At 43.5% G+C, this 25,044-nt stretch overlaps 1 protein-coding gene across 1 annotated transcript in view; it reads right to left on the bottom strand.

Moving 5' to 3' along the window:
• XRN1 (5'-3' exoribonuclease 1) overlaps positions 1 to 25,044 on the bottom strand; it is an 838,379-nt gene that overhangs the window by 580,877 nt on the left and 232,458 nt on the right. Inside the window, exons 21-23 of the mRNA XM_069213922.1 lie at positions 2,045 to 2,207; positions 1,255 to 1,368; positions 1,006 to 1,104 (exon numbers count right to left, since the gene is read on the bottom strand). Coding sequence (XP_069070023.1) covers positions 1,006 to 1,104; positions 1,255 to 1,368; positions 2,045 to 2,207 — 376 coding nt within the window. The remainder of the gene's footprint in view (positions 1 to 1,005; positions 1,105 to 1,254; positions 1,369 to 2,044; positions 2,208 to 25,044) is intronic.

The raw sequence follows: 25,044 nt of genomic DNA, 5'->3' as shown, positions 1-25,044 counted from the left end.
ATAATAATTTCACACTGGTCAGTTTCCCAACACACACTTCTCACCACATGAGCATGGAACACCAACAAAATCTAAAAAGGCGAGGATGAGGGTGGGAGGAAGAAGATAGAGTAATCATAATGATCTCATCAGAAAAATCCTTATTACCAGGCATTTGAAAGAAGTAGCCTCCCCTCAAGCACAGACAGGTTTAATGAATATTATCGACAACCCTAATCAATAGACAGAATACATCAGACTATAGGGTTATGACAAACACATTTTGGCAAGGGATGTATATAGAATAAAATCTAACTGTATAGACTAAAATACTGCTATTTTCGCCAGGAATCTTTCGACCCTAATAACAAAGTAATACAAAACTACCTTTATACGTGAATGATAACTGTACCATTAACCTCAAAGCCACAGTAGGAAGTATGTAACAAACTGACAGGAGGGAATGCAGGAACACTATTCCTACATGTTTTACCACATTCAACAGGTCCCGTTGCACAGGGGGGTGTTGATGAAGAAAAACTAATCACACATATCAAAGGTGAGAGAGCAATGTTTTACTTCTGCCATAAAACATCTCAAGAAGGAATAGAAAATGCCATTCAGATATTTGAACTTTGAATTAAAGGTTTTAAGACTGATGGCTAGTCACACGACATAAATACATCTGGGTTCTGCAAAGCTCAACTGCGAGGTCTGGGGCACTGTGCTGTCTTGAACACATTCTCAATACCAGAGATCACAGCTGAATATTAATGTAAATGTGCTCATGTTTGAGTATAACCATGGCCAGAGCCCACGAAACATTTTTCACTTGCTAAAACAGGTAATTTCTGTGAAACACTCCTATAGTTTTGAAGAACTATATTGCTTTACGGTTAACGGATCAATTATGATACAGTAATGAGGAAGAAATGTAAAAAACCATACCATATGCCCCTTTAGAGAAAACATACCATTGCTTGTTTTGCTAATCGAGAAAGCATAAAATCTTTCGAAAGTACCTACATGCTGGTTCTGTATTAAGGCATCAAAAGGTGGTTCATACGGAATGTTGAAAAGCACTCTAATTCTACTTTCCCCGATCACATCAGATGAATCTTCAACCTACAGATGAAGAAAACATTGAATAAGACTCTCAAAATGTAACAGCATAGTATTTGATTTTTTTTCCTTCAGTCTGTATTTCAAGCTTGTTTTACAAATATCCCAAATAACAATAGTAAACAAAGTAGTGTATTAAAATTTGAAACTCACTTCTCCCACACAGCCGTAGTAAGGTGTTCCTAGCATGAAGACTAAAGTTCCAGGTGAAAACAGGGCAGTCAAAGTTTTGAACTGCAAACAGCCTGGATCGAATGTGTTTATATCCTGTATTAGGAGAAAATACATTGATTTATTTTATGCACATTATAAACACCAAACATCTTACCCTTTAATATATGTAATTAACTGACCCATACAGTACAGCATCCATTTAATAAGCATACATCCTGTCAATAACATATTTCAGACAGCTAGTGTAGTTTCCTTTCATACTTCATGAGTAAATTGATTAGGTACTAAAATGAATTCCAAAATAGAAATAACATTCAAATGTATACTAGAAAGCACTGTGGCTAACGCCACAACAGTAAGTCCAAAAATTGCAGTTTTCCTTTCATGCAAAGCAAAATCCGTCTCCAACATGGAATTACTATAGCCTTAGTACTGAGGGACCTTACAGAAACAGTTGTTTAGTTAAGTCCATGAGAAGAGTTTTTGATTTACACACTAAACAGTAACCATTTTAAGATTATTCTCTCCTGCTCATTATATAAATCACACTTCGTGTAAAATAGGCACTCTCTTCTAATCCTGGCTCAGCCTTTTATCTTGACTTCAAATTCTCTGGTGGTCTTCTGCACTAAAGACACGAATAATCCATCCTTTCTGCAATGATGCGCTCATTATGAATGTTTTACAGGCATTATGAAAATGTCATAGTCATGATGAGTTGTTTCACTTTATTGTACTGAAAACAAAATATGCAATTCAAGAGCCTTACCCTGACAATAACTTGTAAAGCAAAAGGTAGAACTTGCTTTGACCACTGTTTCTCCAGGTGAACTTCTCCATTTTCATTAAATAAGTAGCGGCGACCTGTGAGCAGCTGAGCATACACCAACACAGAAGTCTCATTTATAATGATTCCTTTCCGTCGTTGATAACTGAGGAGGAACACAATAGGTTGGTAAATGGTCAGGAATCGCATCTTCAGGAAGAACTCGGGTGATACAAACTGAAGGACCAGGTTAAAATCAATAATACCGACAGTATGTAACATCATCACAGCCACTGATGTCCCCCTTTCCCATCACTGAGGGTAGCAATCACTTTTTCAAACCTACTAACACAGATATCACATTTTATTTCCTTCACTACTTTTAAATCCAGTACGTGTCTCACTGATAATACTTGTGCTGTTAGTCATTAGATTTCCCTTTTCTCTAGATTCATCTCATGTCTTAAAATACACAAGTAGAATTGAATATTCTTGAATATGAAAGTTCTGGGAGCCACAGTATGTGTACTACAGGCTGTACATGCATATCCTTCTGCCAGCTCCCTGAGCACCTTAGGTTTGCCTTTCTGTAAACTGAGTGCAAAAAAAGAACAGGATAACAAACAAGTCTGTCCAAGGCAACTAAATGGTGCAAGATCTATGCTTCAGAGTCTGACCTTCCAGGAAGCTTATGTTGCAGAGGCACTTTAACTTGCTTTTCCAGGGTTTGTAACTTTGATCCATAGAAGAAGCACTTGAAATAGTAGCATAACGGATTAGGCCAGCTGGACACAGTGGTGTGAAGACAGGTTGCATTAAGTCATATGTTAGGCATCCTGATACACGTTGTGGACAACTCAAAGAATACTTCAGTGATAGACAAGTGATGCAGCTCTGAGTTACCTGTGGTCGTCCCAGTATCAACTGCTTGAATCCTATTAGGCACTTCATCAATATTCTTATCCTGAAAGACTTAACTTCCTTATTAGGGTACCTGGATCATTCAACTCAGACACTTGGGCATCTTTTACTTATACCTAAATGTTCTGTGGTGCAAAAACAAATATCATGAGCTACCGAAGGAGCAAATTTGACTAAGCAAAAGAAAGAACCACAGAGAAGGTGTCAGGGCAAGTGTGCTCAACCCTAACAGTGAAGACAACATTTGAGAGACAGCTTTTGACAATGGGCATTAAGAGGAATAGCATTGCATGGAACTATTTGTCAACAGCAGAGGCAAAAGAAAGAGACGTATGGGTGCTATGTAAAGAAGGACAAAAAAGAAAGTTTATCTGTGGTTTGAAAGCACTTTCACAGTGCTTTGTTACAGAGGCATTTGACTTCATCATACACTCTATTATATGGTTTGTTGTAGTCAGCATCACAAGTAGCGCAGAGGTCAACTTTACAGCCAAAACTGAATCACTCTCAAAGTGCTATTACAAGTTTACCGGGACCTGAAAGAGGAAACAACTCAATTAAGTCTAGTTGGCAGCTACTTCATTATCTAAAAAGGTAAAGCCACACATCAGCTGGAGTTAACCTTAACATCTGACTAAAAACACCAAACAAGTTTCTTAGTGCCCAGAAAATACACATCGGACTGAATAATAAGTGTGAAAAAAGGGGTTTAATAGATGGTGTGGTTGTGCGACCTCACCATGTAAAATACTCATACACCCGTCTTGGGTCTAGTCAGGCTCGATTGCAAAATCTTACCTCAACTCTGGGTAGCAGTGGACTCAATCAGTCAGAATTTGTCAAAGGAACAAGTGCAAAGCATTTAGAAATACCAAAACAGTTGAATAGGAAAGCAACATGACACATAGGAAATCCAACACCAATTTATAATAAAAAACAAACATTATTTTCATGAATATTTAGACACCCAAACAATAATATCCACCAAAACCAGAAGGATTTGGAGGTGTAAATTATTCAGCAAGTAATGAATTACTGCTTTTCTTTCAATGGCAACTACTGCAAACAGCGTTCTTTGGGAGAACTTATGTAAATTTGAGTACCACTACCCCAGCCCAGGCTGAGGGACCACTCTGGCAGAAAGCGTGTCACAGGGGCCAATAAGGCTTGGCAAGACAGGTACCTTGCAGTCACAGTAGTCTCCAGTCCGGTTCCAGGTTCTATGAGTGAACTGCCATAGATATCAATGGAGTGGTCCGATGCAAGGTATACAGAATGCTAGAGCTGTTAAGTCCATGACACAGTAGAGTGACTTTGGCTGCAAGGGTCGATGTTTCTCGAAGTCCAGTTAAACACTAGTTGCCATTGGTCTACTGGTCTCTGGTTAAAGAGAAACCAGAGGTTCCCCTTGCCTGCACCTACGAGGGTGAAACACTTCTATATTTTTCTCTGCTGAAGAAAGGATTGACCTAGAAACACGTGTCCAGAGATGATTTTATAACCAAAGGCCTGGAATAATGAAACAGCTTAAAGAAATTCACTGTGAGTTGCTGGCTTTGCTTTTTTTTCCCGTTTAATTAACCTGTTGGGAGTGCGCTTTCACATGAGGACAACTTCGTTTTTGATAACTAACCGGCCCGTCCAGTCGGGAAGGCAGCACCACTGCACATCGAAGCAGGTCTGTGTGACTAAAAATGGATTGTCACATAAGAGCAATCAGGTTGGGCTATTCACAGCAAATCTGTCAATTTTACTTTGGATTCGCCTACATAGGTTTTGTATTTGGGTTCATTATTTCGTTTGGCTCCAGCAACCCACTTGGGGCAAAATTAAAAAATTGCAGGACCACCATAACCAGCATGCACTGCTCACTTGAGAGGCCCACTGGGGCGGACTGGTATTTAAAGAGACTAATCAGGTGCCTGCAATTAGACAAGCTGAAGCCATGCCGGTCTTTTCAACAAAAAAGAAATGCCTGGAACACTTCCAGCACTGGCTGCACCTACGAGGGTGAAACACTTCTATATTTTTCTCTGCTGAAGAAAGGATTGACCTAGAAACACATGTCCAGAGATGATTTTATAACCAAAGGCCTGGAATAATGAAACAGCTTAAAGAAATTCACTGTGAGTTGCTGGCTTTGCTTTTTTTTCCCGTTTAATTAACCTGTTGGGAGTGCGCTTTCACATGAGGACAACTTTCTTTTTTGATAACTAACCGGCCCGTCCAGTCGGGAAGGCAGCACCACTGCACATCGAAGCAGGTCTGTGTGACTAAAAATGGATTGTCACATAAGAGCAATCAGGTTGGGCTATTCACAGCAAATCTGTCAATTTTACTTTGGATTCGCCTACATAGGTTTTGCATTTGGGTTCATTATTTCGTTTGGCTCCAGCAACCCACTTGGGGCAAAATTAAAAAATTGCAGAACCACCATAACCAGCATGCACTGCTCACTTGAGGCCCACTGGGGCGGACTGGTATTTAAAGAGACTAATCAGGTGCCTCGAACAGATGTACACTGGGTAAGTGACATTTTCCGTTCAGTGGCATGTGTAGCTGCAGATACACATGCTGTGCATAGACTAACAAGCAATAATCTCCCCAAAAAGCGGTGGTTTAGCCTGTAGGAGTTGAAGTTGTCTGAAATAATGTTCTTAATACAGCCTGTCCTACTGTGGCTTGTTGCATTGCTAACACATCTACACAGTAATGCTTGGTGAATGTATGAGGCGTAGACCAGATGGCTGCCTTACAAATTTCTGTCATAGGTATATTCCCAAGAAAAGCCATTGTGGCGCCTTTTTTCCGAGTGGAATGTGCTCTTGGTGTAATAGGTAATTCTCTTTTTGCTTTAACATAGCAAGTTTGAATACATTTAACTATCCATCTGGCGATGCCTTGTTTGGATATAGGATTACCTGCATGAGGTTTTTGGAAGGCTACAAACAATTGTTTTGTTCTGTCAATGTAATGCATTAGTGCTTTTTTTATGTCTAATGTATGTAAGGCTCTTTCGGCTACTGAGTCTGGTTGCGGAAAGAAGACTGGGAGTTCCACAGTTTGGTTTAAGTGGAATGGTGATATGACCTTTGGTAAGAATTTTGGATTTGTACGGAGAACCACTTTATTTGTATAAAGGGTTCTTGAATAGTGAATGCTTGTATCTCACTTACTCTTCTAAGTGATGTGATAGCTATTAGTAAGGCTACTTTCCAAGTCAGATATTGCATTTCACAAGAATGCATGGGTTCAAATGGTGGGCCCATGAGTCGTGTTAATACAATATTAAGGTTCCACGAAGGTACTGGTGGTGCCCTTGGGGGTATGATTCTTTTTAGTCCCTCCATAAATGCTTTAATGACTGGGATTCTAAAAAGTGATGTTGTATATGTAATCTGCAGATAGGCAGATATTGCAGTGAGATGGATTTTAATGGAAGAGAATACTAGATTAGACTTCTGTAAGTGTAATAAGTAGTTTACAATGTCCTTTGTGGAGGCATGTAGTGGTTGAATCTGATTAGTGTGGCAGTAGCAAACAAATCTTTTCCATTTGTTTGCGTAACAATGTCTTGTTGTAGGTTTTCTCGCTTGTTTAATGACCTCCATACACTCTTGTGTAAGATTTAAATGTCCGAATTCTAAGACTTCAGGAGCCAGATTGCTAGATTGAGCAATGCTGGATTCGGGTGTCTCATCTATTGTTTATGTTGTGTTAACAGATATGGTATGTTTGGTAATTTGATGTGGGGTACTACTGATAAGTCCAACAGTGTTGTGTACCACGGTTGGCGAGCCCAGGTTGGTGCTATGAGTATTAGTTTGAGTTTGTTTTGACTTAGTTTGTTGACCAGATAAGGAATGAGTGGGAGAGGGGGAAAAGAGTAAGCAAATATCCCTGACCAACTGATCCATAGTGCATTGCCCTTGGATTGAGGGTGTGGGTACCTGGACGCAAAGTTTTGGCATTTTGCGTTTTCTTTTATTGCGAATAGGTCTATGTTTGGTGTTCCCCAGCGGAGGAAGTGATCCTGTAGGATCTGGGGATGAATTTCCCATTCGTGAGTCTGCTGGTGATCTCGACTGAGATTGTCGACTAACTGATTCTGAATGCCTGGTATGTTTTGTGCTATTAGGCGAATATGATTGTGAATTGCCCAATGCCATATCTTTTGTGCTAAGAGACACAGTTGTGACGAGTGTGTCCCCCCTTGTTTGTTGAGATAATACATTGTTGTCATGTTGTCGGTTTTGACAAGGATGTGTTTGTGGGCTACCAGTGGTTGAAATGCTTTTAATGCTAGAAACACCGCTAGCAGTTCCAAATGATTTATGTGAAGTTGTTTTTGTTGATTGTCCCATCGACCCTGTATGCTGTGGTTGTTGAGGTGTGCGCCCCACCCCATCATGGAAGCATCTGTTGTGATAACAGCTTGTGGCACTGGGCCTTGGAATGGCCGTCCTTTGTTTAAAATTATAGGGTTCCACCACTGAGGCGAGGAGTGTGTTTGGCGGTCTATCAACACTAGATCTTGAAGGTGACCCTGTGCTTGTGTCCATTGGTTTGCTAGGCACTGTTGTAAGGTCCGCATGTGTAATCTTGCATTTGGGACAATGGCTATGCATGACGACATCATGCCTAGAAGTTTGATGACAAACCTTACTGGGTAGTGTTGGTTTGACTGTATGCTTGATCTTACATTTTGGAACGCTTGGACCCTTTGTGGACTTGGAGTGGCAATTGCCCTTTGTGTGTTGAGTGTTGCCCCCAAATATTGTTGTATTTGGGATGGTTGCAGATGTGATTTCTGGTAATTTATAGAGAACCCCAGTTTGTGTAGAGTTTCTATAACGTATTGCATATGTAGAAGACACTGTTATTGAGTGTTGGTTTTTATCAGCCAGTCATCTAAATGAAGGAATACGTGCATGTGCTGTCTCCTTATGTGAGCGGCTACTACTGCTAGGCACTTTGTGACTACCCTTTGGGCTGTTGTTATTCCAAAGGGTAGCACTTTGAATTGATAATGTACGCCGTGCATTACAAACCTTAAGTATTTTCTGTGAGAAGGATGGATGGGTATGTGGAAATACGCATCCTTGAGATCCAAAGTTGTCATGTATTCCACCTTTTTTAATAAGGGAACCACGTCTTGAAGTGTTACCATGTGGAAGTGGTCTGATTTGATGAAGAAATTTAGGGGGTTATTACAACTTTGGAGGAGGTGTTAATCCGTCCCAAAAGTGACGGTAAAGTGACGGATATATCACCAGCCGTATTACGAGTTCCATAGGATATAATGGACTCGTAATACGGCTGGTGGTATAGCCGTCACTTTACTGACACTTTTGGGACGGATTAACACCTCCTCCAAAGTTGTAATAACCCCCTTAGTGTTCGGAGATCTAAGATAGGTCTTAACGTTTTGTCCTTTTTTGGAATTAGGAAATATAGTGAGTAGACACCTTTCCCTTTCTGATGATTGGGTACGAGCTCTATTGCTTGTATTTGTAGTAGTGCTTGGACCTCTATTTGTAATAGGTCTAAGTGTTGTTGGGACAGATTGTGCGTTCTTGGTGGCACATATGGCGGAAATCTTGTGAATTCTATGCAATAACCATGTTGGATAATTGATAGCACCCATGCGTCTGCGGTAATATGTGTCCAGTTTTGATAATATGTGGTTAACCTCCCCCCCACTGGTGACAAGTGTTGGGGTTTTGTGACATTGAAGTCACTGTTTGGTCTGGCTTGGTTTGGTTGCTTGGAACTTTCCCCTTCCTCTTGGGAATTGTCCTTTATAGGAACCACGAAACCCTCCCCTTTGATATTGTGCCTGATAGGTGGGTCTGGTTTGAGAGGTGGAAGGCTCTGATGTTTGTTACCAAAAACCTCCTCTGAATTGTGGTTTCCTAAAGGTGCCTCTGACTTGTGGGGAATAGAGCGCGCCCATGGCTTTGGCCGTGTCTGTGTCTTTTTTTTTTTTTAACTTCTCAATTGCTGTGTCAACTTCCGGCCCAAACAACTGTTCTTGATTAAACGGCATGTTCAACACCACTTGTTGAATCTCCAGCTTGAATCCAGAACTTCTTAACCATGCATGCCTGCGAATGGTTACAGCCGTGTTGACCGTTCGTGCTGCCGTGTCTGCCGAGTCTAGTGCGGACCTTATCTGGTTGTTAGTTATGGCCTGTCCTTCTTCCACTACCTGTTGGGCACGTTTCTGGTGTTCCTTGGGCAAGTGCTATATGATGTGTTGCATCTCGTCCCAGTGGGCCCTGTCGTAGCGAGCAAGTAGGGCTTGTGAATTTGCAATCCGCCATTGATTGGCTGCTTGTGCTGCCACTCGTTTGCCCGCTATGTCAAACTTTCTGCTTTCTTTATCAGGCGGTGGAGCGTCTCCTGACGATTGAGAGTTTGCTCTCTTTCTTGCCGCCCCTACAACCACTGAGTCCGGTGTAAGTTGTGTTATGAACACAGGATCTGTTGGGGGAGGTTTGTACTTCTTCTCAACTCTAGGCGTGATAGCCCTTCCCTTTACAGGCTCCTGGAAGACCTGTTTTGCGTGTATATGCATGCCCGGGAGCAATGGCAGACTCTGATAGGAAGCGTGGGTGGATGCTAAGGTGTTAAACAGGAAATCATCCTCCACTGGCTCTGTGTGCATTGCTGCATTGTGGAACGTAGCTGCCCTGGATAGTACCTGTGTATATGCAGTACTATCTTCTGGAGGTGACAGCTTTGTTGGATAACATTCCGGACTGTTATTCGATACTGGTGCATCATGTAAGTCCCATGCATCAGCATCATCCTGTGTCATCCCAGTATGTGTGGGTGACTGCATTGTAGGTGTTCCCACTGGTGACAGTTGTGGTGAGTGCGGTTGTGGTGATACCCTTGGTGGTGGGGATTTGTCTCTAACCACCTTTGCCTTAGGTTGCATTTCTGTCTCCTGGAAATGCAAGTTTCCTTTTAGATTTGAGTGGAGGTAAAGTTTGTTTTTTCTGTATATGTAACCTCCTTTGTGTATGGTCCGGTTCTTCCATACCTAACTCCTGCTCAAATCTATGTCTTTCCTTAAATTGGCTGGAAAGTCCTTGCTCTTCTGTATAAGAGTTTCTTCTCGGCTCCGAAGCCGCTTTTTTCGGTACCGAGGTTTCAGTTATAGTCTTTTTCGGTTCCGGAGATATTTTCCTTACTTTGGGCGGAGTCGGAAGTCTTCGGCAATTCTCTGCCCTTTTTCGGTGCCGATGTTTGGTCACCTTCCTTTCGGTGGGTTAAGCCATGGCCTGCTGACGGTGGCGTCTCCATGGCCTTAGATGTCTTTGTATGAGTTTTGGACGGGGCAGGTTTACTCACTGTTCGCTGCACCGTTGAGGGTCGTTCACTCACTTTCGGATTCGTCAGAGCCCATCCCCTGGATGGAAATGCTTTCCTCTTCGACGTCGAGTTGCTCTTTTGGTGTCGACGCCATTTGCAGTCTTCTTGCGCGTCGATCTCTCAAGGTCTTTTTCAATCGGAACGCTCGACAAGCATTGCAAGTATCCTCCCTGTGTTCAGGTGATACACACAGATTACAGACCCGGTGCTGGTCTGTATAATGATACTTGGAATGACACTTAGGGCGGAAGGGGGTCCGGTCCATTAGTCTTGGACGACGGGTGTGGTCGGGCCGACCAGGCCTCGGTGGAGAACGGAAGCCCCGAAGGGCCGCCGGAGCACTCTTGATGTCGGTGCCGATACACTAACACTAACCCGGTATTGAGCGATAACAATACCATCAAATTTTCGATAATTTAGCTAACTTTCCCGATTCGAAATACGGAGCGAAGAGGTACACGTCCGAACCCGATGGCGGAAAGAAAACAATCTAAGATGGAGTCAACGCCCAAGCGCAATGGAGCCGAAAGGGAGGTGTCACTCGGTCTCGTGACTCGAAAAGACTTATTTGAAGAAAAACAACTTGTAACACTCCGAGCCCAACACTAGATGGCAGGATAATGCACAGCATGTGTATCTGCAGCTACACATGCCACCGAACATATATATACACATATATACAAGTGAATGTTGAACTTAAACGGCTGCAGGCTCCCGGGGAAGTGGGAGGGTGCATGTGAATCTGCAGCGGAACATGCCACGAACAGATGTACACTGGGTAAGTGACATTTTCCGTTCGATGGCATGTGTAGCTGCAGATACACATGCTATGCATAGACTACAAAGCAGTTTTACATCCCATAAAAGCGGTGGTTAGCCTGTAGGAGTTGAAGTTGTTTGAAATAGTGTTCTTAGTACAGCCTGACCTACTGTGGCTTGCTGTGTTGCTAACACATCTACACAGTAATGCTTGGTAAATGTATGCAGCGTTGACCAAGTAGCTACTTTACAAATTTCGGCCATTGGTATATTTCCTAAGAAAGCCATTGTAGCCCTTTTATACGTGTGGAATGTGCCTTAGGTGTGACTAAGAGCTGCCTTTTAGCTTTAAGGTAACATGTTTGGATGCATTTTACTATCTATCTTGCTAAACCTTGTTTTGAAATAGGGTTACCAGTATGTGGTTTTTGGAACGCCACAAATAACGGTTTGGTTTTCCTAAATGATTTTGTTCTATCTATGTAATACATTAAGGCTCTTTTAGTATCTAACGTATGCAGGGCTCTTTCTCCTACAGAGTCTGACTGTGGGAAGAAGACTGCTAGTTCCACTGTTTGATTGATATGAAATGGTGATACAACCTTTGAGAGAAATTTTGGGTTTGTTCGAAGTACAACTTTATGTTTGTGTACTTGTATGAACGGTTCTTGAATTGTGAAAGCTTGGATTTCACTAACTCTTCCTAATGAAGTAATTGCGACTAGGAAGGCAAATTTCCATGTTAGGTATTGAATCTGGCATGAGTGCATAGGTTCAAATGGTGGACCCATAAGTCGTGTGTGCACTATGTTTAGATTCCACAAAGGTACTGGAGGCGTTCTAGGTAGAATGATGCGTTTTTATCCTTCCATGAAGGCTTTGATAACAGGAACTCTAAATAAAGAGCTGTGTTGTACATTTTGCAAGTACGCACAGATTGCATTGAGATGTATTTTTATGGATGAAAAAGCTAAGTTTGCTTTTTGCAAATGAAGCAAATAACATACAAGGTCTTGTTTTGATGCTGAAAAAGGGTAATTTGTTTAGATTGACAGTAATACACAACTCTTTTCCATTTGTTTGCATAGCACTGCCTGGTAGTGGGTTTTCTTGCTTGTTTAATTACTTCCATACATTCAGTTGGTAGTTGTAGTACCCAAACTCTGACTTCAGGAGCCAAATCGCTAGATTGAGTATGTTGGGATTTAGATGCCTGATCAGTTGTTTATTTTGTGTTAACAGATCTGGTCTGTTTGGGAGTTTGATATGTTTGATATGTGGTACTACAGACCGGTCTAATAGTGTTGTGTACCAGGGTCAACGTGCCCACGTTGGGCTATGAGTATGAGTTTGAGTTTGTTTTGACGTAGTTTGTTGACTAGAAATGGAAGGAGCGGGAGAGGGGGAAAAGCGTAAACAAATATCCCCGACCAATTCATCCATAGAGCATTGCCCTTGGATAGGGGATGTGGGTACCTGGATGCAAAGTTTTGTCATTTTGTGTTTTCGCTGGTGGCGAATAGATCTATGTCTGGTGTTCCCCATTGGTGAAAGTATATCTGAAGCACTTGAGGATGAATCTCCCACTTGTGTGTTTGTTGATGATCTCGGCTGAGAACATCTGCCAATTGGTTGTGTATGCCTGGAATGTACTGTGCTACCAGGTGAATGTTGTGTGTTGCCCATTGCCAAATCTTTTGGGCTAGGAGGGAGAGTTGGGATGAATGGGTCCCTCCTTGTTTGTTTAGGTAATACATTGTTGTCATGTTGTCTGTTTTGATAAGGATGTTCTTGTGAGTGAGAAGAGGCTGAAAAGCCTTGAGTGCTAGGAATAAAACTAGCAATTTTAGGTGATTTATGTGTAACTGTGTTTGGCGTCCCATTGTCCTTGAATGTTGTGATTGTTGGGGAGCGCCCCCCCAGCCAATCATTGATGCATCTGTTGTAAGTATGGTCCGAGGCACGGGGTCTTGAAATGGCCGCCCTTTGTTTAGGTTTGTGGAATTCCACCACTGAAGTGATATGCATGTTTGGCGGTCTCTCAACACTAGGTCGTGAAGTTGACCCTGTGCCTGTGACCATTGCTGTGCAAGGCACTGTTGTAAAGGCCGCATGTTTAGTCTTACATGTGGGATAATGGCGATACAGGATGCCATCATGCCCAACAGTTTCATGACGAATTAGACAGTGTGCTGTTGGGCTGGCTGTATTTGAATCAATATATTGCGAAATGCTTGTATTCTTTGTGGACTTGGGCTTGCAAGAGCTGTTTGCGTATTTAATGTGGCTCTTAAATACTGTTGAATTTGCGCAGGTTGTAGGTGTGATTTTTGGTAGTTTATGGAGAACCCTAGGTTGTGTAGGGTTTGTATTACATAATGCATATGTTTTTGACACTGTGTATGACTGTTGGATTTTATTAGCCAATCGTCGAGATATGGGAAGAAATGAATGTGTTGTCTTCTTAGGTAGGCTGCAACTACCGCCAGGCATTTTGTGAATACTCTGGGAGCTGTTGTTATTCCGAAGGGTAACACTTTGAACTGATAATGTTTTCTCTGAATTACAAACCTGAGATATTTCCTGTGCGCCGGATGGATGGGTATGTGAAAATACGCATCTTTGAGGTCTAATGTTGCCATGAAATTGTGCTGTTGAAGAACATCCTGTAGTGTTACCATGTGAAAGTGTTCTGACAGGATGTAAAGATTGAGGGTTCCGAGATCTAATATTGGCCTTAAGGGTCCATCCTTTTTGGGAATTAGGAAATACAGTGAGTAAACTCCTGTTCCTAGTTGATTTTGTACCACTGGCTCTATTGCTTGTTTGAGTAATAGAGATTTTACTTCCTCTTGCAACAGGGCGATATGTTGTGTGGTTTTGGTGGAATATTTGGTGGAATTTGTGCCAATTCTATGCAATAGCCATTGCGGATAATTGATAATATCCAGATGTCTGTTGTGATGGGTAGCCAATTGTTGTAGAACCTTTGCAGTCTTCCCTCCACAGGTGAGGTGTGAGTTGGGAAGGGATGGATTAAGTCACTGCTTTGGCTGTTGTGAGGCTTGTTTTGTTGACTAATATTTTCCACTGCCTCTGGGGTACTGGCCTCTGTAAGTGCTTTTGAAACCACCTCTTTGATATTGAGGTTGGTAGGCAGACTTTGTTTGTGAGGTGGATGCCTCAGGTGTTTGGGTTCTAAATCCACCTCTGTATTGGGGTTTATGAAAGGATCCCCTCTATTGCATTGTATACAAGGCACCCATGGCTCTAGCTGTATCTGAATCTTTTTTCATTTTTTCAATAGCGATGTCTACCTCGGGCCAAAAAGCTGTTTTTGGTTAAACGGTATATTGAGGACTGCCTGTTGAATTTCAAGCTTAAATCCTGAAGACCTAAGCCATGCATGTCTTCGTATGGTGACAGCAGTATTGATTGTTCTAGCTGCTGTGTCTGCAGAATCTAGGGCTGACCTGATATGATTATTTGTGATAGCCTGCCCTTCCTCAACTATTTGTTGCGCCCTTTTCTGTTGGTCTTTGGGGAGATGTTTGTAGGAAGTTGGCTCTGTATGTACTATTTCAAAGTAAGAAATAGCATGCAGAGAGTCCAAGGGTTCCCCTTAGAGGTAAGATATTGGCAAAAAGAGATAATTCTAATGCTCTATTTTGTGGTAGTGTGGTAGTGTGGTCGAGCAGTAGGCTTATCAGAGGGTAGTGTTAAGCATTTGTTGTATATACACACAGGCAATAAATGAGGAACACACACTCAAAGACAATTCCAGGCCTATAGGTTTTTGTATAGAAAAATATATTTTCTGCAGCTACATATACCATTGAACATATATATATATATACATATATATATATATATATAAATATATATATATCTATATATCTATCTATATATCTATATATATATGGAAAATGTCACTTACCCAGTGTACATCTGTTCGTGGCATTAGTCGCTGCAGATTCACATGCTGTGCACATCCCGCCATCTAGTGTTGGGCTCGGAGTGTTACAAGTTGTTTTTCTTCGAAGAAGTCTTTTTTCGAGTCACGAGACCGAGGGACTCCTCCCATTTCGACTCCATTGCGCATGGGAGTCGACTCCATCTTAGATTGTTTTCCCCGCAGAGGGTGAGGTAGGAGTTGTGTATGCTAGTAATAGTGCCCATGCAATGGAGTGAATACATATGTGCATAATGAAGTTTAAAGTAATATATTTACAAATTTACAAATGTTCAAGATCAACTTCTAAACGGCTACAGGCTCCCGGGGAGGCGGTAGGCGCATGTGAATCTGCAGCGACTAATGCCACGAACAGATGTACACTGGGTAAGTGAAATTTTCCGTTCGATGGCATGTGTAGCTGCAGATACACATGCTGTGCATAGACTAGTAAGCAGTTATCTCCCCAAAAGCGGTGGTTCAGCCTGTAGGAGTTGAAGTTGTTTGAAATAATGTTCGTAGTACTGCTTGACCTACTGTGGCTTGTTGTGCCGTTAACACATCTACACAGTAGTGTTTGGTAAATGTATGAGGCGTAGACCATGTTGCTGCCTTACATATTTCGTCCATTGGAATATTTCCTAGAAAGGCCATGGTAGCACCTTTTTTTCTGGTTGAGTGTGCCTTTGGTGTAATAGGCAGCTCTCTCTTTGCTTTAAGATAGCAGGTTTGAATACACTTAACTATCCATCTAGCAATGCCTTGTTTAGAAATTGGATTCCCTGTATGAGGTTTTTGGAAAGCAATAAATAGTTTTGTTTTTCGAATTAGTTTTCTTCTGTCAATGTAGTACATTAGTGCTCTTTTGATGTCTAATGTATGCAGTGCTCTTTCAGCTACAGAATCTGGCTGTGGGAAGAACACTGGTAATTCTACCGTTTGATTCAAGTGGAACGGTGAGATCACTTTTGTTAAAAAATTTGGATTTGTCCGTAGAACTACTTTATGCTTGTGTATTTGAATAAATGGTTCTTGTATGGTAAATGCTTGAATTTCACTCACTCTTCTTAGAGATGTGATGGCAATCAAAAATGCAACTTTCCATGTTAAGTATTGCATTTCACAAGAGTGCATGGGCTCAAAAGGTGGACCCATGAGTCGTGTTAAGACAATGTTGAGGTTCCATGAAGGAACTGGTGGTGTTCGTGGTGGTATAATTCTCTTTAGGCCTTCCATAAATGCTTTTATGACTGGTATCCTAAATAATGAAGTTGAGTGCGTAATTTGCAGGTAGGCTGAAATTGCGGTCAGATGTATCTTTATTGAAGAGAAAGCTAGCTTTGACTTTTGCAATTGTAGTAAGTATCCTACTATATCTTTGGCAGATGCGTGTAAGGGTTGAATTTGATTATTATGGCAGTAATAAACAAATATTTTCCACTTATTTGCATAGCAGCGTCTAGTGGTAGGTTTCCTAGCTTGTCTTATGACCTCCATACATTCTTGTGTGAGGTCTAAGTGTCCGAATTCTAGGATTTCAGGAGCCGAATTGCTAGATTCAGCGATGCTGGATTTGGGTGTCTGATCTGTTGTTTGTGTTGTGTTAACAGATCTGGTCTGTTTGGTAGTTTGACATGAGGTACTACTGAGAGGTCTAGTAGTGTTGTGTACCAAGGTTGTCTTGTCCATGTCGGTGCTATTAGTATGAGTTTGAGTTTGTTTTGACTCAATTTGTTTACTAGATATGGAAGGAGTGGGAGAGGGGGAAAAGCGTAAGCAAATATCCCTGACCAGCTCATCCATAACGCATTGCCCTGAGACTAATCTTGTGGGTACCTGGATGCGAAGTTTTGGCATTTTGAGTTTTCCTTTGTTGCAAATAGATCTATTTGTGGTGTTCCCCACATTTGAAAGTGTCTAGTATTTGGGGGTGAATCTCCCATTCGTGGATCTGGGGGTGATCCCGAGAGAGATTGTCTGCTAACTGGTTCTGAATTCCTGGAATAAATTGTGCTATTAGGCGAATGTGGTTGTGAATCGCCCAATGCCATATTTTCTGTATTAGGAGACACAACTGTGTCGAGTGTGTGCCTCCCTGTTTGTTTAGGTAATACATTGTTGTCATGTTGTCTGTTTTGACAAGAATGTGTTTGTGGCTTATTATGGGTTGAAATGCTTTGAGCGCTAGAAATACCGCTAACAGTTCTAAGTGATTTATGTGAAACTGTTTTTGCTCTATGTCCCATTGTCCTTGGATGCTGTGTTGATTGAGGTGTGCTCCCCACCCTATCATGGAAGCATCTGTTATTACGTATTGTGGCACTGGGTCTTGGAAAGGCCGCCCTTGGTTTAAATTTATACTGTTCCACCATTGAAGTGAGATGTATGTTTGGCGGTCTATCAACACCAGATCTAGAAGCTGACCCTGTGCTTGTGACCATTGTGATGCTAGGCACTGTTGTAAGGGCCGCATGTGCAACCTTGCGTTTGGGACAATGGCTATGCATGAAGACATCATGCCTAGTAGTTTCATCACCAGTTTGACTTGTATCTTTTGATTTGGATACATGGTCTGTATCACATTGTGAAATGTGTGAACTCTTTGTGTACTTGGAGTGGCAATCCCTTTTGCTGTGTTGATTGTTGCTCCTAAGTATTGCTGTGTTTGACACGGCAGAAGGTGTGACTTTGTGTAGTTGATTGAGAAACCTAGTTTGTGGAGGATTTCTATGACATATTTTGTGTGTTGTGAACACCGTCTTAGCGTGTTGGTTTTGATTAACCAATCGTCTAGGTACGGGAACACATGTATTTGCTGCCTTCTGATATGTGCAGCTACACTCTAAGCATTTTGTAAAAACTCTTGGTGCAGTTGGTATTCCGAATGGCAACACTTTGAATTGGTAATGTATCCCTTGGAATACAAACCTTAGGTACTTTCTGTGTGAAGGATGTATTGGTATATGGAAATATGCATCCTTTAGGTCTAGTGTTGTCATGCAGTCTTGTTGTTTGAGCAGTGGGATTACGTCTTGTAATGTAACCACGTGAAAGTGATCTGATTTGATGTAGGTATTTAATGTTCTGAGATCTAGTATAGGTCTCAGACTCTTGTCTTTTTTGGGTATCAGAAAGTACAGGGAGTAAACTCCTGTGTTTATTTATTGTTTTGGTACTAACTCTATTGCTTCTTTTTGCAGCAATGCCTGAACTTCTAGTCCTAGAAGATCTATATGTTGTTTTGACATATTGTGTGTTTTCGGTGGGATGTTTGGAGGGAATTTGAGAAATTCTATGCAATAACCATGCTGGACAATTGCTAAGACCCAAGTGTCTGTTGTTATTTCCTCCCAATGTTTGTAAAACTTGGTTAGTCTCCCCCCCACAGCTGTTATGTGTTGGGGATTTGTGACCTTGAAGTCACTGCTTGTTTGGAGGAGTTTTGGGACTTTGGAACTTTCCTCTATTCCTTTGAAATTGTCCCCCTCTATATTGTCCCCGAAAACCTCCCCGCTGATACTGGCTCTGGTAAGTGGGCTTTGTTTGTGAGGTTGTGGTTTCTGTGGTTTGCCCTCGAAACCCCCCTCGAAATTGTGTCTTTCGAAATGTGCCTCTGCTCTGTGGGTAGTAGAGTGCGCCCATGGCTTTGGCCGTGTCAGTTTCTTTCTTAAGTTTTTCGATCGCAGTGTCCACCTCCGGCCCAAACAACTGCTGTCCGTTGAATGGCATATTCAGCACAGATTGCTGTATCTCTGGTTTAAATCCTGATGTACGCAGCCATGCATGTCTCCTTATTGTTACTGCTGTGTTGACAGTTCTAGCAGCTGTGTCTGCAGCATCCATTGCTGACCGTATCTGATTATTGGAGATACCCTGTCCTTCTTCTACTACTTGCTGCGCTCTTTTTTGGAACTCCTTGGGTAAATGTTCAATAAGGTGTTGCATCTCATCCCAATGGGCCCGATCATATCTGGCTAGCAAAGCTTGCAAATTTGCAATACGCCACTGGTTTGCTGCCTGTGCCGCCACCCTTTTGCCTGCAGCATCGAATTTTCGTCTTTCTTTATCTGGAGGTGGTGCATCTCCTGAAGTATGAGAGTTGGCTCTTTTGCGCGCTGCTCCCACTACAACAGAGTCTGGTGTTAGCTGTTGTGTAATGTACACTGGGTCTGTTGGTGGCGGTTTATATTTTTTATCTACTCTTGGGAGTAATGGCTCTCCCTTTAACAGGCTCCTCAAACACTTGTTTGGAGTGTTTTAGCATTCCGGGTAGCATAGGAAGACTCTGATATTGGCTGTGTGTGGACGACAGTGTATTAAAAAGAAAGTCGTCTTCAATGGGCTCTGAATGAAGGCTGACATTATGAAATGCCGCTGCTCTTGACACCACCTGTGCGTAGCCTGTACTATCCTCTGGTGGCGATGGTTTAGCTGGATTGCATTCTGGACTATTGTCTGACACGGGTGCGTCATAAAGGTCCCATGCGTCAGGGTCATCTTGACTCATTCCTGTATGAGTTGGGGATTGCATCATTGGTGGAGTGGCTACCGGTGATGGTTGCGGAGAGTGATGTGGGGATGGTGGCGGTGTTACTTGTTTAGCCACCTTTGCGTGTGGCTGTTTGTCCTTGTCTTGGAAGGCAAGCTTGCGTTTCATTTTGACTCAAGAAAGAGTGCTGATCTTCCCTGTATCTTTTTGAATAAAGAGCCGTCTTTGTGTGTGATCTGGCTCTATTGCCTGTAATTCCTGTCCAAATCTATGTGTCTTCATTTGTGTGGACAGTCCTTGTTCCTCAGTGTAGGAACTTGTTTTCGGTTCCGAGGCCGGATATTTCGGTACCGAAACCTTTTCGGCTGCTTTTTTCGGCTCCGTCGAAACCATTTTTACTTTCGGCGTCGTGCTCTCTCGGTGCCGACCCGTTTCGGTGCCGCTGTCTCGGTGCCGAATCTTCTCTGAGCCACTATCTCGGGCCCGAGATTGCTGTGTGCCGGTATCTCGCCCGGAGTTGGATGACTTCGACACCAGCTCGTCCTGTTTTGGTGCCGATGAACAGTCACCTACTTTTCGGGTTAAGCCATGGCCTGTTGGCGGTGGCGTCCCCTGGGCTTTAGCGCTTTTCTCGTGAGTTCTTGGTTTCGACGTCTTACTCACGGTTTTAGGCGTTTCCTCGGGATCGATCTCCTCAGAGTCCGACTCCTGGGTGGAGAATGTTTCTTCCTCCTCCTCGAAACGCTCTTGTCCTGTCGGCGCCGACGCCATTTGCAGTCTTCTTGCTCTTCGGTCCCTGAGTGTCTTCCTGGACCGAAACGCTCGACAGGCCTCACAAGTATCCTCCTTGTGTTCTGGTGACAAACACAAGTTACAGACCAGATGTTGATCTGTATATGGATACTTGTTATGGCATTTTGGACAGAAGCGGAATGGGGTCCGTTCCATCAGCCTTGAAGAGACAAGTGGCCGGGCCGACCAGGCCCCGACGGGGATGGAAAAAAAAACCCGAAGGGCCACCGGAGCTCTTCTTAATTCGGTGTCGATCTGTTGTAACTAACCCGAAACCGAACGCAAACAATACCGACGATTTTTCCGAGATTCTAACTAACTTTCCGACCCGAAACACGGAGCGAAAAGGAACACGTCCGAACCCGATGGCGGAAAAAAAAACAATCTAAGATGGAGTCGACGCCCATGCGCAATGGAGTCGAAATGGGAGGAGTCCCTCTGTCTCGTGACTCGAAAAAAGACTTCTTCGAAGAAAAACAACTTGTAACACTCCGAGCCCAACACCAGATGGCGGGATGTGCACAGCATGTGTATCTGCAGCTACACATATGAGGATATGAGGTACTACTGACAGGTCTAGTAGTGTTGTGTACCATGGTTGGCGAGCCCAGGTTGGTGCTATCAGTATTAGTTTGAGTCTGTTTTGACTCAATTTGTTTACAAGATAAGGAAGGAGTGGGAGAGGGGGAAAAGCGTAGGCAAATATCCCTCACCAACTCATCCATAACGCATTGCCCTTGGACTGAGGGTGTGGATACCTGGACGCGAAGTTTTGGCATTTTGGGTTTTCTTTTTTTGCGAATAGGTCTATTTCTGGTATTCCCCAGTGTAGAAAGTAAGTCTGTAGTATCTGGGGATGAATTTCCCATTCGTGTGTTTGTTGGTGATCTCGACTGAGATTGTCGGCTAACTGGTTTTGAATCCCTGGGATGTACTGTGCTATTAGGTGAATGTGATTGTGAATCGCCCAATGCCAAATCTTTTGTGCTAAGAGACACAGTTGTGATGAGTGTGTCCCTCCCTGTTTGTTTAGGTAATACATTGTTGTCATGTTGTCTGTTTTGACAAGAATGTGTTTGTGGGCTATTAGTGGTTGAAATGCTTTCAATGCTAGAAACACTGCTAACAGCTCTAGATGATTTATATGCAGTTGCCTTTTTTGAACTTCCCATTGTCCCTGTATACTGTGCTGGTTGAGGTGTGCTCCCCACCCTATCATGGAAGCATCTGTTGTGATCACGTATTGAGGCACTGGGTCTTGGAATGGCCGCCCTGGGTTTAAATTTATAGGATTCCACCATTGAAGCGAGGAGTGTGTTTGGCGGTCTATCAACACTAGGTCTTGAAGTTGACCCTGTGCTTGTGTCCATTGTGTTGCTAGACATTGTTGTAAGGGACGCATGTGTAGTCTTGCGTTTGGGACAATGGCTATGCATGAAGACATCATGCCTAGGAGTTTCATTACAAACCTCACTTGATAGTGTTGGTTTGGGTGCATGTTTAGTATTACATTTTGGAAGGCTTGTACCCTTTGTGGCAATCCCTTTTTGTGTGTTGATTGTTGCTCCTAAGTACTGTTGTATTTGACAAGGTTGTAGATGTGACTTTTGGTAGTTTATAGAGAACCCTAGTTTGTGAAGGGTTTGTATGATTGTAAGGAAATGCCTCCTTGGCATGGTTGCCCCCTGACTTTTTGCCTTTGCTGATGCTATGTTTACAATTGAAAGTGTGCTGAGGCCTGCTAACCAGGCCCCAGCACCAGTGTTCTTTCCCTAACCTGTACTTTTGTATCCACAATTGGCAGACCCTGGCATCCAGATAAGTCCCTTGTAACTGGTACTTCTAGTACCAAGGGCCCTGATGCCAAGGAAGGTCTCTAAGGGCTGCAGCATGTCTTATGCCACCCTGGAGACCTCTCACTCAGCACAGACACACTGCTTGCCAGCTTGTGTGTGCTAGTGAGGACAAAACGAGTAAGTCGACATGGCACTCCCCTCAGGGTGCCATGCCAGCCTCTCACTGCCTATGCAGTATAGGTAAGACACCCCTCTAGCAGGCCTTACAGCCCTAAGGCAGGGTGCACTATACCATAGGTGAGGGTACCAGTGCATGAGCATGGTACCCCTACAGTGTCTAAACAAAACCTTAGACATTGTAAGTGCAGGGTAGCCATAAGAGTATATGGTCTGGGAGTTTGTCAAACACGAACTCCACAGCACCATAATGGCTACACTGAAAACTGGGAAGTTTGGTATCAAACTTCTCAGCACAATAAATGCACACTGATGCCAGTGTACATTTTATTGCAAAATACACCCCAGAGGGCACCTTAGAGGTGCCCCCTGAAACTTAACCGACTGTCTGTGTAGGCTGACTAGTTCCAGCAGCCTGCCACACTAGAGACATGTTGCTGGCCCCATGGGGAGAGTGCCTTTGTCACTCTGAGGCCAGTAACAAAGCCTGCACTGGGTGGAGATGCTAACACCTCCCCCAGGCAGGAGCTGTAACACCTGGCGGTGAGCCTCAAAGGCTCACCCCTTTGTCACAGCCCAGCAGGGCACTCCAGCTTAGTGGAGTTGCCCGCCCCCTCCGGCCACGGCCCCCACTTTTGGCGGCAAGGCTGGAGGGAACAAAGAAAGCAACAAGGAGGAGTCACTGACCAGTCAGGACAGCCCCTAAGGTGTCCTGAGCTGAGGTGACTCTGACTTTTAGAAATCCTCCATCTTGCAGATGGAGGATTCCCCCAATAGGGTTAGGATTGTGACCCCCTCCCCTTGGGAGGAGGCACAAAGAGGGTGTACCCACCCTCAGGGCTAGTAGCCATTGGCTACTAACCCCCCAGACCTAAACACGCCCTTAAATCTAGTATTTAAGGGCTACCCTGAACCCTAGAAAATTAGATTCCTGCAACTACAAGAAGAAGGACTGCCCAGCTGAAAACCCCTGCAGCGGAAGACCAGAAGACGACAACTGCCTTGGCTCCAGAAACTCACCGGCCTGTCTCCTGCCTTCCAAAGATCCTGCTCCAGCGACGCCTTCCAAAGGGACCAGCGACCTCGACATCCTCTGAGGACTGCCCCTGCTTCGAAAAGACAAGAAACTCCCGAGGACAGCGGACCTGCTCCAAGAAAAGCTGCAACTTTGTTTCCAGCAGCTTTAAAGAACCCTGCAAGCTCCCCGCAAGAAGCGTGAGACTTGCCACACTGCACCCGGCGACCCCGACTCGGCTGGTGGCGATCCAACACCTCAGGAGGGACCCCAGGACTACTCTGATACTGTGAGTACCAAAACCTGTCCCCCCTGAGCCCCCACAGCGCCGCCTGCAGAGGGAATCCCGAGGCTTCCCCTGACCGCGACTCTTTGAACCTAAAGTCCCGACGCCTGGGAGAGACCCTGCACCCGCAGCCCCCAGGACCTGAGGACCGGACTTTCACTGGAGGAGTGACCCCCAGGAGTCCCTCTCCCTCGCCCAAGTGGAGGTTTCCCCGAGGAATCCCCCCCTTGCCTGCCTGCAGCGCTGAAGAGATCCCGAGATCTCTCATAGACTAACATTGAAAACCCGACGCTTGTTTCTACACTGCACCCGGCCGCCCCCGCGCTGCTGAGGGTGAAATCTCTGTGTGGACTTGTGTCCCCCCCGGTGCCCTACAAAACCCCCCTGGTCTGCCCTCCGAAGACGCGGGTACTTACCTGCAAGCAGACCGGAACCGGGGCACCCCCTTCTCTCCATTCTAGCCTATGTGTTTTGGGCACCACTTTGAACTCTGCACCTGACCGGCCCTGAGCTGCTGGTGTGGTGACTTTGGGGTTGCTCTGAACCCCCAACGGTGGGCTACCTTGGACCAAGAACTAAGCCCTGTAAGTGTCTTACTTACCTGGTTAACCTAACAAATACTTACCTCCCCTAGGAACTGTGAAAATTGCACTGTGTCCACTTTTAAAACAGTTATTTGTCAATAACTTGAAAAGTATACATGCAATTTTGATGATTTGAAGTTCCTAAAGTACTTACCTGCAATACCTTTCGAATGAGATATTACATGTAGAATTTGAACCTGTGGTTCTTAAAATAAACTAAGAAAAGATATTTTTCTATATAAAAACCTATTGGCTGGATTTGTCTCTGAGTGTGTGTACCTCATTTATTGTCTATGTGTATGTACAACAAATGCTTAACACTACTCCTTGGATAAGCCTACTGCTCGACCACACTACCACAAAATAGAGCATTAGTATTATCTATTTTTACCACTATTTTACCTCTAAGGGGAACCCTTGGACTCTGTGCATGCTATTCCTTACTTTGAAATAGCACATACAGAGCCAACTTCCTACATTGGTGGATCAGCGGTGGGGTACAAGACTTTGCATTTGCTGGACTACTCAGCCAATACCTGATCACACGACAAATTCCAAAATTGTCATTAGAAATTGATTTTTGCAATTTGAAAAGTTTTCTAAATTCTTAAAAGACCTGCTAGGGCCTTGTGTTAGATCCTGTTTAGCATTTCTTTTAGAGTTTAAAAGTTTGTAAAAGTTTGAATTAGATTCTAGAACCAGTTGTAGATTCTTAAAAAGTATTCCAACTTTTAGAAGCAAAATGTCTAGCACAGATGTGACTGTGGTGGAACTCGACACCACACCTTACCTCCATCTTAAGATGAGGGAGCTAAGGTCACTCTGTAAAATAAAGAAAATAACAATGGG

Source organism: Pleurodeles waltl, chromosome 11 (genome assembly GCF_031143425.1).
Source record: "Pleurodeles waltl isolate 20211129_DDA chromosome 11, aPleWal1.hap1.20221129, whole genome shotgun sequence".
In the NCBI taxonomy this organism is placed as follows: Eukaryota; Metazoa; Chordata; class Amphibia; order Caudata; family Salamandridae; genus Pleurodeles; species Pleurodeles waltl.
This window is presented reverse-complemented; position numbering and strand designations above follow the sequence as displayed.